This window comes from Tupaia chinensis, unplaced genomic scaffold (assembly GCF_000334495.1).
Source record: "Tupaia chinensis unplaced genomic scaffold, TupChi_1.0 Scaffold000281_1, whole genome shotgun sequence".
NCBI classification, from domain to species: Eukaryota; Metazoa; Chordata; class Mammalia; order Scandentia; family Tupaiidae; genus Tupaia; species Tupaia belangeri.
The window spans coordinates 2,439,014-2,458,278 of NW_006159764.1; the positions used below are offsets into that span (position 1 = coordinate 2,439,014).

Below are 19,265 nucleotides of genomic sequence, written 5' to 3' on the forward strand. Positions count from 1 at the left end.
GAGAGTGTTCTAGGTGAAGAGTAGAAGCCAGGTTGTTAACAAGTCACTTCTGGGTAAGCGTTTTTGGTACCGTTCTTTGGAGATCTCTCAGAAGACAAGAACTCAAGGGACCAGCAGTTGGCGTAATGGCTATGTCGCTGAACTCTCATGTAGTTGACCGTGGTTCAAGTCCCGGACCCAGCAGTTTAAACTCATGCTGGGCACATGTGTGTACGTGCCCAAGGTCCTGAGAGGAGAATGGAAGAGAAGAGATTGCATCATGGCCATCCCCCCTTGGGGGTGATTTCTTACTTTCTGTCTCTCTTTCTGATGAGTGCACACATCCTATAGCAAAAACCTCTCCAAAAATAAAAAAAGAAAAGAACTCAACTCTGCAAAAGCTCTAATTTGTTGAGATTCATTTTCTCATTCTAAATAAATAGTCCCACTTATAATTTCTTTCCTTTATTCATGATAGAGTGTATGTATATGTATGAAAGAGAGTGAGACAGAGAAAAACGCCCCAACCCTCCAAGCCTTGGACATGGCTGAAATCCTTCTTCCTTCAGTTATGCATCCCATCAGGATCTTGGCGTGTGCTTGCTCCATGTTTTGCCTCTTTGCCAGGAATTCGAAACCTAGGTGGCCACGTTAGAACTGGCTTTCTGTGCCCAGGGCTTAACTTCTGTGCTCTGGGCTGTCCCTTTGAGTTTGTAATTTTATGTTCTTGTTCTTGAAAAGCCATCCCAAGATTGTCAGCTTCGGGCACAGGAAACAAGCATTCGTCCCAGCTTTTATTATTATTATTATTATTATTATTATTAAAAAAAGAATTAAATTAAACAAGATTGTCTCTCTCAAAATCTCCCAAGTGCCTGTCAGTTAGTTACTAGCTCAAGTGTCCTGAAATCTAGTCAATTACAATGAAAATTCCTCATCTCATTAAGAGACAAATTTAGTAAAACAGTTCCAGTTTAGTTCAGAAATTAAGATTCTGGCTTCTGCCATTTATCTCTGGGAGCTCAAGAGTGTCTATGACTCTGATGGGCGGATCTGCAGTCTGGGGACAGGATCACAGCTTATGAGCAGTCTGCTTGATCTCATTTTGTGGGTATTAGGCAAATGGAAAATGTTTTTCATTTGTAGCTTCTTAGAGTTAGTTTCATGTTTATTCATTTTTGTTTTATTGCTAAAAATATTCATACAATTGGAATGTTGGAATATATAAAAAATAATTCAGGAAGAAGTCCCCCCAACCCCCTGTGATCTGTCCAGTTCCCCTTCTTATCTGTTTCCAGCAACCACTTTCAGGAGTTCCTGTGTGTCCTTCTAGGGTTTCTGTATGCATTTATATTAGATTTGGATCTCTGCTTTCTTTTGGTTTTCATTTGTCTGTCATACTTTTTCCATCCTTCTGCTAAAATTTTGCCGAATCACTTTACTTTAGATGTGTGTTGGGTGTTGCTTTTGATCCAGTTACAAAATCCTTTTTTGGGCAATGAGCATATTTAAATGATTGATATTTTAGACATTTTGGTTTTGTATTTCTGACTTCTCTATGCTGTTTACTGTGTGAATAAGAAAATGAATGGAAGACTCCATTTGTTCCAGAAGGAAGCCTAGAAGCAGTTGAGGAAAGGAATGGCTGAAGGGGAGCAACCTTGGCATTTGTATCCCCCCCGACTCTGGAGCAGCTTTGATCCCCTTTCTCTGCTAAAGTGCAGGAGAGTTTGCTGTGATAGTCCATTACGGTCCTGTAGATCGCCCCTGCCCAAGGAGAAAGCACCTGTTCTCAGCTCCCTCCCTGAGGTTTCCTTTACTAAGATCACATCAAACCTTTCTTTAAGCTTACTTAATTTTTTAAAATAGTTGCTTATACTGCTATTTCTTGACCTACCAGTTTTAAGTGATATTGTTTGTCTCTGATCTATCATGAATAAGAATTCTTTCTCCCTTGCTTTCTCAATTTTTATTTATTTATTTAAATGTATGTATTATGACTATTACTTTTAAATTTGCTATAGGGCATGTGTGCTCACCAGAGAGAGACAAAGAGAGAGAGAGAAAGTAAGAAAGCCAGCCACCAGGTCCAAGACTCAAACCGTGGTTGGTCCAAACCTTAGCTGCTGGATATAAGGTGAGTCCAGCACCTTAACCACCGAACCATTTGCCAACCCCACCCTCCCAATTTTATTACTTGACTTTTTACATTGTCAGGCATGTGGCACTTACCTTCCATTTTCTCATCCTGAACTATACTGTTCTATTTATGTATTTATTTTTCTATGCAGAGAGAGAGAGAGAAACAAACAGGCATCCCCCAAAGGTTCTTTATGCCACAATCTATCCCCACCCTCAGCCAACCCCAACCACAAGTGAGTTCATACCAAGGATGTATAGGAAGGCCTCGGGATGCAGACTCGGGATGTTCCCACCTAGGTCTAATTGTGTGGCCACTGTGCCACCAACTAGCTCCTCTAGAGATTATTTTAATCTCACTTCCACATTTAGACATATTCAATGCTAACCAGCAAATACTTTTTTCAAATTGTTATTAGCAATTTCTTAGTTTATATTTTAGTAATTACTTTTTCTTTTTCTTTTTTAATAAATAATGAGAACAATAATGCATGCACTCTTCAGACAGAGAGACAGAAGAAGAGAAATCAGACCCCAGGGGGGATGGCCATACTGCAATCCCTTCTCCTCCATTCTCTTCTCGGGATCTTGGGCATGCATGCACACATGCCCGGCATGAGTTTAAGCCACTGGATCCAGGACTCAAACTGCGGTCAACTTCATGGGAGTCCAGTGACATAGCCATTATGTCAACTGCTGGTCCATCTTTTAGTAATTTCTTAAAAAATGGCCCTTGAGAATAACAGTCCCTGAATTCCTTGCATATTCTCCATGGCTTGATCCTGGACCTGGCAACTTACAAAACATGCAGGGCGAATGTGCACGCATGCCCAAAATCTTGAGATGAGAATGGAGGAGAATGGGATTATGGCATGGCCATGTCCCGGTAAGTGCTTTCTCACTTGCCTTCTCTGTCTTTTTCTCCAGCAAATGTAAGTGCCCTATAGCAAAAATGAAAAACAATTAGTTTTTAGATTTGCAGGACAGCTTGGAACTATATAAAATTCTTCGCTCACATATTTTCTTCCATATATTTTTTGTTGTTATTGTTAGTTTATTTCTTTCAAGAGAGAGGGAAGTAGAGAGAGAGAGAACCCAATGTGGTCTTCACACTGCAATCCACCCCTAGCCTCTGTCCTCCAGACGCATAGACACACTAATACCTAATGTGCACAGGGAGACCCTGGATGTGAACCTAGGACTTTCCCATATGACCTCAGCATTGCTGCTCCACTGCCACGACTGAGCATTTCCTTTATTATCTTGGAGCCAGTACTCTACAGCCCTCCGCTACTATTAGTCATTCCTATGAAGATATATAATCTAAGATGTTTTTCATGCTTCTTTAAACATTAATTTATTTATTTCCTGAGAGAAAAAGAGAGCTAGAGAGACAGCGTCTCTCCTGTCTCCATGCCACAATCCTCTCCCAGATCCGCAGTCTGCCAGGCCCACAGGCACAGCCACTGGTGCACCAGCGTACTGAGGTAGACTCCGGACACAGACCTGGTGCTTTCCTGTGCTCTGCAGCATCGCACAGCTGCAGCCCGACTGTCTGTGCCATTGCATCTAACCCATATTTTCCCTCTGTTAAAGTGACTCGTCGTTTTACGTAGCCACCGGTTGATTCTCCTATGATCTTTAACGTAATACTTTCAATGGAATTGGGGCTTGGTTTTGAGTACTCTGAGTTAATTATTTCTGGTACACAGAGTATCTATTCAGTATATGTCAGGTCTTTTATTTGAGAAAAATTTTATTAAATGATGCCTTGAAATACTTGTCATATGCCGATCTTACCAAATAGCCTACTCCAATAATGCGTTTGTGAGATCTATTTTTTTTTTTTGTCATCAGTATAGCTCATATGTCTAATTCAATTTAAAAAACTTTCTATATTTTAGATTTTTGGCTATAGGACTCATGTGCTTGTCAAAGAGAAACAGAGAAGGAGAGAGAGAGAAAAGGAGAAACAGCCTCCAAGGAGTATGGCCACCCCACAATCCCTTCTCTGTTCCCCTCTTGGAATTTGGTGCATGCACGCACTTGCCCTCACTCTATTTTTCAAGCGGCTGGGTCGAGGACTTGAATGGCAGAGTTGGTTATGTGGGGTCCACTCTCCATGCAATCTACTGGTCCTCTCTAACTCTTTCTTGAAAATCATCTTGCACTTGTTTTCCCCATTTCTATGATCTGTTTCTTGGCATGTGACTACGCACCCTATTTCCATTGTGATTTTCTATTTTCTTCCTGAGTTCTGCCACCTCCCATTTTATTATTCCTCTTCTCTCTTTTCTGACTTATGTTACTTCTGCTCTGGATCTTCTTTCATAGAGGCTTTTTATAACTTGTTAAATTTAATTCCTATCAAAACGCTCGGTAACAATATCTGTGTAATGAGTTTTTTTTTTTTTTTCGGTGTTGGTCCATGTATTGATGAATTTTTCTTTTTTTCCAATTTGACTTATTTTCATATTTTGTTTATAATACCTTTGTGTCCAAAATTACTATGTTAGTTTCTAAAGCGTCTTATTTTAATGAATTGGTTTTAATGGTCTATGTTTTCTTAGGCTTGAAATATGGAACATGGCCTTGGGGGAGAGGTTGAGAGGTGGAGTCAGGGTGGCTTTGATTTTTGTAACCCATGGGGGCAGACAACTTTTAGCAAAAAGATTCATGTGCGCAATGCTTTAGGTAACCCTGTCTCATCTAAGCCAAGCCAAATCTGAGAAAACCTCTGCGTCAGTCTTGTTCACCTCCGTTTATCACCCATAGATATAAATGAAGACTAAAGCGTTAATATTGCGGAATAAGCCTCTCATGTTCAGTGCCTATCTTTGTTGTGGTTGTTACATTTTGCTATAGGACATGTTCACTGGCCATAGAGAAACAGAGATAGAAGTAACCCCCTCAAGGGGGGATGGCCACACTGCAGTCTCTTCTCTGGATTTTCAGCACACATGTGCAAACTCCAGGCATGTTTTCCAAGCCACCGGGCCTAGGACTCCAACTGCGAAGTGGGCAGTGTGGGATCTAGTTGCTTTGACCACCACACCCTGGGTCCCTCAGTGAGTATCTTTTTGCTAGCCCTTCTGAGATGGTCCCTGTGGACCTCCTACCGTTCTCTGTGCTGGTCACTTTTTCCTTGTGTAGCTTTTGCTCAATCCCAGCGCCTTGACCACCTTTCTTCCTGTTTTATAGACCACAGGTTGCTTCTCCCTTTGAGTTTGGCTGAAGGTGGGATTAGCTAAAGAGTTATTTTTCCCGGTTCTTCTTGTATAATTTCCAGGAGGAAAAGGGGAAAGATATTGATGTAGATAGCCATGTTAATAGCAGAAAGGAAGCCCTTTTGTTTTGTTCTGAATTGGAACATACAGCGATGCCACTATATTGTAAAGTGATTCAATGTTTACTTTCCTGTATTTCATGTTCCTTGGCGTGGCATTTAAAGTGTTCATCAGTCCGGCTGCAACTTCAATCCACTTGACTCTTATTCATGTATTTTATGTTTTTGTTCAATTGCACTGAATTATCCAGTTACCCCAATAATAGTTAGCTCTTGTTTCTTTATACTTACACTCACTTTGTTCCCTCCATTTGGCGTTTTCTTGCCTCTCTGCCAACTTTTCCCTAATTATTATCAATTAAAATCCTATTAGGACTTCAAGACCAATGTCAGGTAGTACCTAATTATTTTTCAATTTTTAAGGTTTTGGCCATAGAGCAAATGCTCTCACGCAGAGACAGTGAGGAGGAAAGTGAGAAATCACCCTCTGGGGGGATGGCCATGTTGTAATCTCTCCTTCATTCTCCTCCTGGGATTTTGGGCGTGCACACATGTGTGGCTGGCATGAATTTTAAGCCATGGGATTTGGGACTCCAACCAGGGGGCCATGTGGGAATCCAGTGCCTTAACCACCATGCCACCTGCTGGCTCCAGTATCTACTTCTTCATGCTTTCCCCTTGATCTCTAAGTATTGTTATAATCTCTTTACATGTTTGTGTAACAATTACTTTGCTTAGATTCTCTTATTGAGTCTAATATTTTGGTTATTTGGGTGCTATTTCTGTCCCACCAGGTGGAAAAAAGGCATGACTTAGTCATATCTGTGCCCCATTTACCACAGAGCACAGAACACTGTGCATAATGTGCTTTCGATAAGCATTCATTGAAATGATCAAATTACACAAAAGGCCACAATTATTTTCTTGAATGCATGGCACAATTTCCTCCCACTTTTGGCTGTGCACAATATAACCACTCATGGGGATAATTTGGCTTGCTCTCTCTCTTTTTCTCTCCCTCTCTCTCTCTCCCTCCATCTCTTTTCCCCCTGAAGCCATAGATCCCTGCAGATCAAAGTTTCCTGTAAGAATGTGAGGCAGATGCACTTGATGAGTCATACAGACAGGCCAAACTGTGGTTTGATTATTTTAATTGTCTTATTTCAGTGCAGAATAATTTGTTCTTGGCTTTTTATAAGCCTTTGATAGCTGTTAAGTAGATTTCAAAAACGAAAATGGAAAACACCAGCTTCTTCAGTCCTCTGTCCTTAAATGGTGGATCTCGGTTGTGATCATATCCACAGATTGATAGAACAAACTCAGTAAAAATTTAACTTTCAGATTTTAATTAAAGTAAAAGAAATAGCAGAGGCTGAGAGAAAAATCTCTCCAAATACCCTTGAGGTTTTCAAAACATACAAATTTTTAGATGAAGTGAAACTTGGAAAAAAATCTTCCCTACTATTTCATTTAATGAGGTCTTTTACCAAATATAATTTGCATGCCATTTTCTTCATCATTTCGTAGCTTTGAAAGCTGTATTTGAGGAAAAAAACATATTACCCAAAGAAATTCTGGATCGTGAACGAAAAGCCAAGCAATTATTTCAAGAAACAAGTTGTGAAGTGAAGATGAAAAGAAATAAGAAGCAATTATAATTGAAGGAAAAATAAATATTTCATTGTTACACAAAGAATGCATATTAAATGAAGGAAAAGAATCAAGAATTCAGCATCTTTGTTTTATCCTTGAACTCTGGGAACTCCCATCTTCAGACATTATTTTAGTACTGTTTTTTTCCATCATCTTTCACTTTTTCTGAATTTCCAATTAAAAGAAATACTGCACTAAAGAGGGGCAATCTCAATAGGTATGATCTCGTCTCAAGTTTTTATATAAGAAATGATCAATTTCCAAGCAAAGTATCCTAACCAACTGCTCATCTGAGTGCTTTTATAGACAAATGGTTTTGATAAATTGTCCTTGTAAAATCTGAATCAAAATGTATGAAAAATATGGACGTACCAAATATCTACAAATTGGGAAACTGTTCCACTTCTTTTAAAAATGATTTGATAATAGAAATTAGACCTCATCAATAGCAGCCTTTGCTCTTCATTCTTATTGATTCACCCATTCATGTTTGCACATGATCTGCTTCTATATTTTCTTATACTATAGTTTAAAGATGAATACCAGAGCACAACCAAAGAGGTATTACCCTTTAAGAAAGAAAACCAAAAAGCCTTGTACTACAAAGGACTCAATCAAAATGGAATGTCAAGTAGAAAATGTTTGGTTCTGAAGCTTCTTGCCTCTTCTTTTTAACCCTCTAACTCTTCTTCTTCTTCTTTTTTTCAACACTTTACCTCCTCTTTTTTACTTAAAAATATCAACATTCTCCAAATAACCAATGTCTTACGCTGTTTTACTTATTTGTGCTGTGGAAAGAATAAATAAATTTATTTACTATATATGATATTTTGTCACATATTATATGTTAATATTTTAAGAGTTCTTCAAAAACATTTGTATTTAAAAAAGAATTTTGCAAAAGCATATACTAGTAGAGGAAGTAAGTGAAAATATAAAGGGTCTCACTTTAGAACAACTGCAAAGGTACATAGTTTTTAAATCTCAAAATAATCATGTAAGAAATATCTATTTTAAGATATGCCTGAGATTTGCATCTACTAGGGGAGGATCCAATTATCAAGGGCAGGATTTGGGTTGGCACCCAGGTCTCTTCTACTCCAAAGACCCTGGTATTCGTCCTTCATGATTCTGTTCATTTCTAAAGCCTGTGGAGTTAATTCTACCATTAGAATTTCTAGCATCAGTGGAGCAGATGTTTTGGCTTGACAGAAAGGGTGGTGGCAGAAAGGCTTTCAGAGGACATCTGCCTATTCCATCTACATTTCCGTGCAATCTGAGTCAGGCATTGCGATGTCTATGCAGATTATGTTTCCTTTTCACTAAATGACAATCACATATGGGAAGGATGTAGGAGAAAAGCGTGTGTGTGTGAATGTGTGTGTGTTGTGTGGTGGTTATGTAGGCATTGCAACAGAATCTTTAAGATGACTTGCACCCCTTCAACAATTAGAAGACACACCAGATAGAAATAAAGAGTTTAGGGCTGGCCCCACTGCCTATTGGTTAAAGAAGCTGATTACCTGTGTATATGCATGTCCTAAATCTTGACAGGACAGAGAAGCATAGGAGAAGGGACCGTGGTATGACCACACACCATGAAGGTCATTTCTCCCTCTCTCTGTCATCCTCTAACAAATGTACATGTCCCTGGCAAAAATAAATAAATAATAAATAAATAGATGCACAAAAATACAATATTTTATTTATTACTTACAGTTTCCAGAGGCTACACAACACTTCAAGAAGCCACACACATGGAAGTTAGAGTGCACATGGAGAAGGAGAAAGGGAACAATTAGGGCTGGGCTCATTGCCTGTTGGTCAAAGAAGCTGATTACCTGTGTACCGGCAACACCAACACCTTTATTTGGTCCAATTAATTATCAAACAGATTTCCCACAGGAAACTAATGGATGACTGCAAAGCAAGCAGGCAGAAGTTCAACTCACACTGTGACTGAGAGGTGGTCACTGTGGCATGTGTACACCCTGTGTTGGGTGAGAGACAGGTGGGCCTGTCAAGTGGGGCTGTATATGGAGTCCCCGTATGGAGAGTGAGAGGGTCACCAAGAGGCAGTTGTGTCAGGCAGATACCTGGATCAACTACACCAAGGAACTGACAGGGGCTATGGAACTGGAAACGGGCAAGGGTGACCGAGGCCTGCCTTTGGTGTAAGAAAGTCCAAGGTTATATTCAAGATGGACGCCAAGGCAATATACAGTTAGGACATTTCACTACAGTAGGAGAATATCCTTGTTTTAGGGATATCCATACTGGAATGGTTAGGCAGGATAAAAATTCATTTGTAGTTGCCTTTGAGTGATTCAGAAACTACTGATTATTATGTGCGTTTACATAAACATGTATTTATTTTTATTTCTTATAACCATTTTTTAAAAAGTCTCTTGTGATCATTTTATTTATTGATTTATTTTTTAATTTGCTATAAGACTTGTGCACTCACTGGAGAGAGATGGAGAAAGAGAGAGAAAAAACGAGAAAGCACTCCCTAAGAGGGGAATGGTCATTCTACAATCCCTTCTCTGCCATTTCTCACTCCTTTTGAGATTTTGGGCACACACGCAACTAATCCAGTGTGTTTATCATGCTGTTGGTTTGGAACTCAAACCACACAGTTGGTCATGTGACATCTAGCTGTCTTAACCACCGTGCCATGGGCTGGCTCTAATTTTCTATAAAGAAAAAGTAGACACATAGGTGGGGCATACTAATGTGGTGAATAGTGACATTCTGAACAACTCAGAGGAGAGGTTTAGGTGGTAGTACTTTTTGCAATACTTGCAACTTTTCTGTAGAATTGAAAGCATTTCGTAGTAAGTTATTATAGTTTTAAAAAGCAAAAAGTTGCCTTGGAACAAAAAATTCCTTGAGATGTTCAAGCAGAACATGGGTAATTCTCTCCCTGGGATATTGAAGAGCGTTCTTGTGCTGGGTAAGAGATTTGATGGAGTAATCCATCATTTCCATCAAATTCAGAGCACACGATTTATGAATCTTAGCTTGGTGATAATACTGTGGTGTGAAATCTAAGTCATAGTCCCAGAAATGTAAAAGACTATTAAGTTGTTAAAGAGGTATAATGGGGGTACCATATACTTTGCAAAGCCCCCCGCTATTCATCTATCTATCAATTATCTATTATTCAGAGCATATGTAAGACCGTTTTGGATACCAGAGATTCACATACCATTAGAATACAGTTCTGCCTTCAGCTGTCTGGTACATGACTTTGATTGAAATGATTAGTTTGAGATAGTCTGGTTTATAGAGACAGAACCTCTCTCTATAGCTATGTGTGCAAGGCACTATCAGTGTGCAACTTTAATTCTACCCTTAACTAGCTTCAAGATCACTTCTGTGACAGGCAAAGGTGTTGTCTCACAAGTGTATTTCATGAGAACAGAGCTTTAAGTGATACGGAAGTCTCTTAATGCAGCTTTTCCTAGTAATTTGGAACAAAACACACACAGAAAGAAGAAAAAATATTTTGTTACTATGTTTTACTTTTCTTTTGTACTTTAGAGCAGTTAATTGTGGTAGGCAGGTAGTGGGGTCTTGCCTATCACTATGAACAGAATTGACCATGTAACTATGTAACTGTTTCTAAAGTTAACATTTAGACCTAATTATATAAGATCCATTATTTAATTTTTGATAAAAGGAATGTGTCACACTGTCATAGGATATGTCATAATTTTCAAATGGCTACCTTGTGTGTAGTATGTACATTTATACCAAATGTAATTAACCTTTTTTCTTTTCAGAACTTTTTTCTATTATTCAAAATATATGGAAAAAAATAACAGAGAAAAATTGCCTGAAATTAATTCATACGTAATTGGAAGAATTAATTTTTATGTGTTTTAATAATTGGAACATATGCCTGTATATTTTTAAAGGTTGTATTTAACTGCATGTTCAGCTTAGAAAAACTATAAAGTGGTAATACCTGTGATCAGGTTATAATTGGAACTCCTTGTTAATATATATATTTCCAGGTTTACTCTTTTTTTTTTTTTTTGGAGAGGTTTTTGCTATAGGGCGCGTGCGCTCGCCAGAAAGACAGAGAGAGAGACATAGAGACAGAAAGCGAGAAATCACCCCCCAGGGTGGATGGTCATGCCGCAATCCCTTCTCCTCCATTCTCCTCTCGGGATCGGTTATAATTGGAACTCCTTGTTAATATATATATTTCCAGGTTTACTCTTTTTTTTTTTTTTTGGAGAGGTTTTTGCTATAGGGCGCGTGCGCTCGCCAGAAAGACAGAGAGAGAGACATAGAGACAGAAAGCGAGAAATCACCCCCCAGGGTGGATGGTCATGCCGCAATCCCTTCTCCTCCATTCTCCTCTCGGGATCTTGGGCATGCACACACATGCGCCCGGCGTGAGTTTTAAGCCACCGGGTCCAGGACGCAAACCGCGGTCAACTATGTGGGAGTCCAGCGACATAGCCATTACGCTAACTGCTGGTTCCCTCCAGGTTTACTCTTTACAGTGGGGTAGTGATGGGGCTCAAATGTCAACCAAAATACTTTGGCAATCATTCACACACAATTTTTTCCCCTGATTTCCTAGGGACAAAATAGAATTATAGAAGGAACAGGTTTGTGAAACTCTTTAAATAGGTATAGTAATACTTTACAGACAATCATGATGACTTTATTGTCTATTACACAGCTTAAACAAGGGGAAAAAAACATTGCTATTGCTTTTTGTTCCCCAAGAGTCAGGAAAATGTACATTTTCCTCGCACTGCTCTAATATTAGGTCTTTACAGAACAACTTCATTAAACGATCTTAAGACAGAGTGGTTGCCTTTGCCATTGGGAGGGAAAGGAATGGCCTGTTCCTAGATAAATCACATTATGACCTGAGTAATGTACACACATAATAATTTGGTAGCCAAGGGAACGGGTGATGGATTTTGCCAGTGTCACTCCATGGGTGGAAAAGCATTGATCGAATGAGAGACCTGGGGGCTCAGACTTACTACTTGTGTATCACAGTCAGACAATTAAGTAGGATGACAGTGTCCTTGTGTTGCACAGCTTTGTTCTTATTGAAAATTATCTCTAACCATGTTAAGTTAAAGCCAGTGTGGAGTTTGTTTATATTAGAGTAAGTAATATGAGAACAAAACTCATGATGTGGAAACTGCCTGTATGGGAAATTAAGTAGTCAGGAGCTTACGCCCTGTAATGGTGACCGGGCTTCTCAGGCCTACCAATAAGTTAATAGTCCTATTAGGATACCAAAGGACATTAATAGGGTCCTTGAAAAAGTTATTTAAATGAATTCTTTTAAAAAACTACCTATGCTTATTTTATTGCTTTTTTATGAGTTTGGCAATCAATAGTTTCAGACATGTTTAAATTGAAATAGAACCAAATTTCCCATTTGTCTTTTCAGAGGTCACTGATGAGTAACATAGTACAGATGTCACTGAGATGATTGATTTGAACTTCAAAACTGAGATGAAAACCAACTCACTTTTGCATCTACTTTTTATTAATGATCTGTTTGTTGAGAAAAGTGTGTAGAGTTTTTAAAAGCACAGAAAAGTTATACCAACATTTATTATCAAATTACTGATGGTTAATGATATTATCTTGCTATAATTTGGCAAATCAATAATCTTAATCTGGTCTTTTTGCTCAAAATGAAGAACATATTTCTTCATACTGACTCTTTTTTCTAAGTATTCAAATAATCTTACATCCACAGAAAGCTTCTCTTAACTGTTGTATAACTTGATAAATTGTTGAGAACTCCAAAATGCTGCAGTAATTTGTCTCTGCACTCTGGATTTGATTTAGTTTTATTATTTTCTCATAGGCATTCTAAAATATTTATCATAGGGTACATTGGTAATCTGGTTGGGAGTCCTATAAGAAACAAAAATAACAAATTACCAGCAAATTTACAACCATTGGCATATTCTTCCGATTCTGTTTCTACTTTAAATGAAGTGAAACAATTGACAAAATAATAATATAAATGCAATAATTAATAGGTTATTGTTCTTTTCTTTCAACTGCATATTTTATCACTGATCATTAACCTGAGTATGCTAGTCCTTTTATGTCAGAACCAGAACACCTGTGCTGGTTCCAGAGGAATTAATCAAGCAATGTTCAGTGGAAATAGAATTGGCCTTGATCAGCCAGGTGTTTGTGTGTATGTATTTCCCAGCAAGCACATTGTAGTTCTGACCTTCCCGTGAATAATCAGAAGCCAATTTGGGGTAAGTAACTTACAATTAAATAGCTTTTGAATGAAGTACGTGTCTAAAAACTTGGACTAAAAATGTTTAGTAAAGTGGAAGAATGGCATTTCAACCAACTTTGGTGCAGAAATAATTTATGTTTATTAAATGAACACATTAGCTTTATTCTCCTTAAAAGATGTCACTGTGAATTAGAAGGTTACATCCTTATGGGACTGTTTATCAAGTTCTTTAGTTCACTAGTGTTTAGTTCTTTCTGATGTGTTATGTTCCGAAAGTCAATAAGGTAAATGCATTTTAAAAATCGAGTATTTATCTAAGGTTGAAATATATTAAAGTCTAGAAATCTTTTGGAAGGAATGGATGCTCACGAGTTGTAAATTTTAATTATTACGATTGTTAGTAGTAATGACAGGATTATTGTAAGGCTGAGATTCTACTAAAAGGAAAAAAAATCACATTTTAATAATATCACTTATTATTCTCAGGTAAATCAAGTTCATAAGGAGGTACCTAAGGAATTGCCACTTGATGCCATAAAAGTATTAATAATATTTTTCCTACTTACATATCTACAGACAAATATGCTAGTCAGAAATCTTCTGAGAAATTGAATATACAAGAGCATAGCGACTTAGACATTTATTTTGCTTGTAAAACTCTTAGTGGCTCTTACTATTGATGTATGTTCACTCACAAACTTGTGTACTGATTTAATCCTTAATAAGACATTTGCTTATCAGAATATATTGATATTTTAGTTTATAACACATTATTTTCTAACACTTGCATAGGATGAGAATGAATGATTATTTTCCTTTGCTAAGTAAATACCTAAACAAATAGAATTCAACTACATATATTGGGAAAGAATTTGAAATCTTTCAATATAACTCTATGGCTTACTTTGGGAGATAAGCTATTATAATAATCATCATCTTTTTTGTTCTTAAGAATTTTTTAAATTTAACTTTATTTATTTATTTTAATTTGACCAGAGAGGGACAGAGTGAGAGGCCCAGGTCCAGGACTCAAACCGCAGTCAGCTGTGGGGGAGTCCAACACCCTTAACACAACACCATGTGCTGGCCCCAATACTAACCTTTTTATACAGCAGTGGTTCTTAGTGATGTAATCTTCTTATGGGTCGTGAGAATCCTGATGGTCTACAAAACACTCTAGAAATATAGAGTGTTTCTTTAAGCCTAACACACAATCCTAGAGACTTTCCTCTTTACCCAAGTAAAGGGTTACTTCCTAATAACCTACTGAATGAATTTTTAAGGGTTACTACCATGTATTACTTGTGAAGTATAATTAGCATTATTAAAATTTACGAGGCCTTCAGAGCCAGTATTCTACCAATTATGTGGAAATATTGCAAAGTTAATTCTGCTCCAGATATAATCAGATGGTCACATTTCTTTAAATTCAGTGGAGACCAATTAAAAAGGATGTCATTAGTAATTGGTTATGGTTTTTAATTACTATTATTCTTGTATTTGTTAAGTTTTTGTCAAATTATTCTTTGACTTTTTTCAAGTTGCCTTCTCTTTTGTTATTCTTGTACCATTAATATTATATTGTCATTTTATCTTCTTGCAATTTCTTTTTCCTTCCTTTGGAAAATCACTAGATGGGCTTTGGAGTGTTTTGCCCTTACAGAAGTGAGATTTCAAAAAGTGTCAGAAAAACTGTTACAAGATAGCTAGATTATTCACTTGGTTTAGGATATATTAGCTTCCTAACATTATAGGTCCCACGCCACATTGAACTGTGTTCTTTTATTCTGTTTCTCCTCTTAATCTATCTGCCACATTACAGTAGTTCTGACAGGCGTTTCCATTGATCTCAGAGTTACACGTATGCCATTTAAAATCATGGGAAAAGATAGGAAAAAATTGTAAGCTAACTTCTGAGATAGCATTGATAAAATTCAATCATTATACTTTCTCCTTTACATTTGTTGGAGAAACTGCAAATATATTTTGAACTCATTCTTGAAGGGACACATAAAAAAATCTGGTTATTACATGGACTATGTGTCTTTGTAGGTGAGTATCGTGTAGGTTCTTTTGATAGTATGTTCTACTCAGATAGAAAGTTCTAACTTTCTGTGAAGCTTAGTGTGGTAAAATGTTTTGAAGACTAATACATTCGGATTAAACAATGTAGAAGTCACCATGGATGAGATCTTGTTGTGGAGTCTCCTATTGACTTTTGCTGGAAGTCAAGCCTCAAGACCCATGGCTCAGGAAAATGCTGAATTTGCGGTGGATCTTTATCAGGCTGTCTCCTTATCTCACAAGAACAACATTATATTTTCCCCCCTTGGAACAACTCTGGTTCTTGGAATGGTACAACTGGGAGCAAAAGGAAAAGCACGGCAGCAGATAAGACAGACTTTAAAACTGCAGGAAACCTCGACTGGTGAGAACCTTACATGTGGTTATTTGTGTTGCATAAGATCTGAGCAAATGATTTCTAAAATGTTACAGAGGAGCTCGTGGAAATAGACCTCATGGAAATAGCTCATGGAAAGTAAAAAATTATAATAAAATAGAGAATTACAAAGTAATTTCCTTTAATTTATAATTGTTTCCTAATGAAATGGTCACATAAATAACTAATTTTTATCAGCTTATGTCTATAGCTGGAAAAAATTATGTGTATATCTGTAAGTTTTCTTCTGGTTTGTGTAATTTGGTCTTACTTTTTAGAATGATCTATTTTATTTTATTAATTATTATTATTATTTTTTATTATTATTCAATTTGACCAGAAAGAGAGAGTGTGAAAGCAAGCTGCAAGGACTGGGACTTGAACTGTGGTCGGTCATGCAGGTGTCCAGTGCTTCAACCATCATGCCACCTGCTGGACTTTTTTTTTTTTTAAATTTGCTTAAAGGTGTGTGCACTTGACAGCAAGAGACAGAGAGAGTAAAAGTGAGAAAACCTTTCCCATGGAAGATGGAATATTACACTAGCCCATTCACTATTGCAAACCCTCTCCCTCTAGCTCTCCTTTCAGGATTTGGGGCACAAATAGATATGTACCTACCATGTTTCTCAAGCTGCTGGGTCCTGACTCCTGACTCGAACTCACAGTTGGTCTTACGGGTTCCAGCCACCTTAACCACCACACCACTGGCTGGCCCCATCAGCTTTAATTAATTGAGATTGTGTTGTGTGCATTTATATACAATATATGTATATATAACATATGAAGGACTCTTCAAAAGTTCATGGAAAAATTGTATTATGAAGACATTATGCATAGAAACTATACTTCTGTTTGTTTGCTGTAGGGCAAGTGTGCTTGCTGGAGAGAGACAGAGAGAGAGAGAAATGAAGAAGGAATGCAAAAAGTCACCATCCCCCCTCCACCCCCTACATCCCTGAGAGGGATGGCTATGCCACAATCCCTCCTCTTCTATTCTCCTCTTGGGATTTTTGGCACTCACACACACACACATGTTTCTCAAGGTGCCAGGTCTAGAACTTGAACCAGACTGTTAGCCATGTGGGATCCAGTCATCTGTACTCCCATGCCACCTCCTGGCCTGCAAGTATTCATGGATTCAAGAATTTTTCACCAAAATGGACTTGTACTTTTTTATTAAGAGACTTTTTTTTTTATACAGGGTGTGTGCGCTTACCAGAGAGACAGAGACAGATAGAAAGACAGAAAGTGAGAAATCACTCCTTGGGCGGATGGCCACACCACAATCCCTTCTCCTCCATTCTCCTCTCAGGATCTTGGGCACGCACACACACACACACATGACTGGCATGAGTTTTAAGCCATCAGGTCTGGGACTCAAACTATGGTCGATTATGAGGCAGTCCAGTGACATAACCATTACACCATCTGCTGTCCCAAACTTGTACTCTAATACCATTTTCTATGAGCTTTTGGAAGTTCCCTCATATGTACACATACTCATATGTATATATTCTCCTACTATCACTTACCACTTACTCAAAATACAATGTTAAGTTTTGCATTTTATTGACTCTTGTGCCAAAACCAGTACTTACTTAGTCCTTCTTCAATAGGTAGTCCCCAATACCTCTCATAAAAATAGTGCATTCTAACCCACCAAGAAAACCATATTAAATTATGCCTTGTAAGGGTTTTTAAAAGTTTAAAGAAAATATTCAAAAAAATTAAATAACTTATCAAAAGTCTCCTTGTATGTGGGTTATGGTGGTTTTGGAGTCTCCCAAAGGCCCAGCTGAGAGTTCATGCTGCCATCTCCTTTGGCAGATTGATTGCCCTCCCTCCTGGCCCCGACCCTCTCACTTTGTACAATGGTTTTCAGTTTAAACTCTTGCAACACTGTCAGATACTCTGTCCTAAACATCAGAGGAGACATCTAGATGTTTGATTTGGAAATTTAGTCACAGTAACCTTAACTAATTTCAACATATTTACCTTTGCACAGAATAGCTATGTTTAGGAATTTGTTTTTCTGAAAGTACTATTTACAAAGCTTTATTCTCTTCATTTTAAACAATGGCATTTGATACAGTAAATAAGTTGGCAATGGTAAAGTTATTTGCAAGAGTTTTCCTCTGTGAATAATGTAAAATGAAGATACTGTATTCTAGATTTAGTCTTGATTTATTTCAACACATGCTACTATACCACTCCCAGAAATACTTAAATCACGTAATACTGCCTTGAAAAGTAATAGAACATTTATGAAAATATGTGAAGTTGATTCCATAATAAACTAGCAAAAGTAGAGCTTCAAATATCTAAATTACTTTAAAGGAATACATCTTGTAAAGAAAAAGAAGTCTTAACAACTCTGGATGGTGAACATAATAATTACAATATTGTTACTGTAATTATGTTTGATATACATATAGTGTATCAGTTACTTTTAGTGTTTGATATATATTATTAAATTTAATATTTAAGTACTTTGGGAGTACTTTGCTATACAATGAGAAATTGAGGAGAAGAAAGATTCAGTAATTTGTCCAGGACTAATATCAAAAGTCTTTCAATGAAGGTTGTCAATAGTGAGCATAGTTTTTAGAGAGATTTTTTCCATAGAGCATGTGTGCTCACTGGAGAGACAGAGAAGAAAAAGCAGAAATCACCCCCCCCCGCCCAGGGGGATGGCCATGCTTCAATCTCTTCTCCTCCATACTCCTCTCAGGATTTTGGGCACACATGCACACGTGCCTGGTGTCAAGCCACTGGGTCTGGGACTCGAACAGTGGTTGACTATGTTCCCACATGGTCATGCTCCTTTACCACTATGCCATCTGCTGGCCCAATAATGAACCATATTTAAAATCTTGATACTTTTCTTGGGAGAGTATAGATAGACAATTAAACACTAGCATACGTATATATATATGTATGTGCATGTATATATATGTGTGCCCGTGTGTATGTATTGAGTCATCAGAAAAGTCATGATGCATTTTTGTATGGAAAAATGTAGAAAAATACATCATGCCTTTTCAGAAAACCCAATATATGTATGAACACACACACACACCCACACACACTCACACACACATACACACAAAATCTACCAAACTAGTTTTCAGTTAGTTAAGGGAAAGACAGATGGAAAATAAGTGCTAAAGAAAAACGAAAGAAAGTCAGGAAGAAAATATAGAAAACAGGGACCAGCAGTTAGCTGGACTCCTATGTAGTTGACCACAGTTCGAGTCCTGGACCTCGTGGCTTAAACTCACGCCAGGCGCGTGTGCCCAAGATCCTGAGAGGAGAATGGAGGACAAGGGAGTGCAGCGTGGCCATCTCCCTTGAAGGGCGATTTCTCACTTTCTGTCTCTCCGTCTCTCTCTGTCTTTCTGGTGAGTGCATGTGCCCTATAGCAAAAACCTCTCAAAAAATTATATATATTTTGATATATATAACAAAAATGAAAAACGAAAGGGAAAGAAAATGCAGAGTTGAGAAGGGAAAGA

The 19,265-nt window shown here is 37.7% G+C and overlaps 2 protein-coding genes across 3 annotated transcripts in view; both read left to right on the plus strand.

Annotated features, from left to right (window-relative positions):
* Positions 1-7,523, plus strand: part of WDR49 (WD repeat domain 49) — a 160,057-nt gene extending 152,534 nt beyond the window's left edge. The window contains exon 18 of the mRNA XM_014588502.2: positions 6,932-7,523. Coding sequence (XP_014443988.1) covers positions 6,932-7,062 — 131 coding nt within the window. The 3' untranslated portion in view covers positions 7,063-7,523. The remainder of the gene's footprint in view (positions 1-6,931) is intronic.
* A 5,689-nt stretch (positions 7,524-13,212) lies between these two features.
* Positions 13,213-19,265, plus strand: part of SERPINI2 (serpin family I member 2) — a 34,720-nt gene continuing 28,667 nt past the window's right edge. The window contains exons 1-2 of one of the 2 annotated variants that reach the window (XM_027772554.1): positions 13,213-13,326; positions 15,456-15,738. In XM_027772554.1, coding sequence (XP_027628355.1) covers positions 15,492-15,738 — 247 coding nt within the window. In that variant the 5' untranslated portion in view covers positions 13,213-13,326; positions 15,456-15,491. The remainder of the gene's footprint in view (positions 13,327-15,455; positions 15,739-19,265) is intronic. The other variant, XM_006150293.2, reaches the window with a different exon arrangement.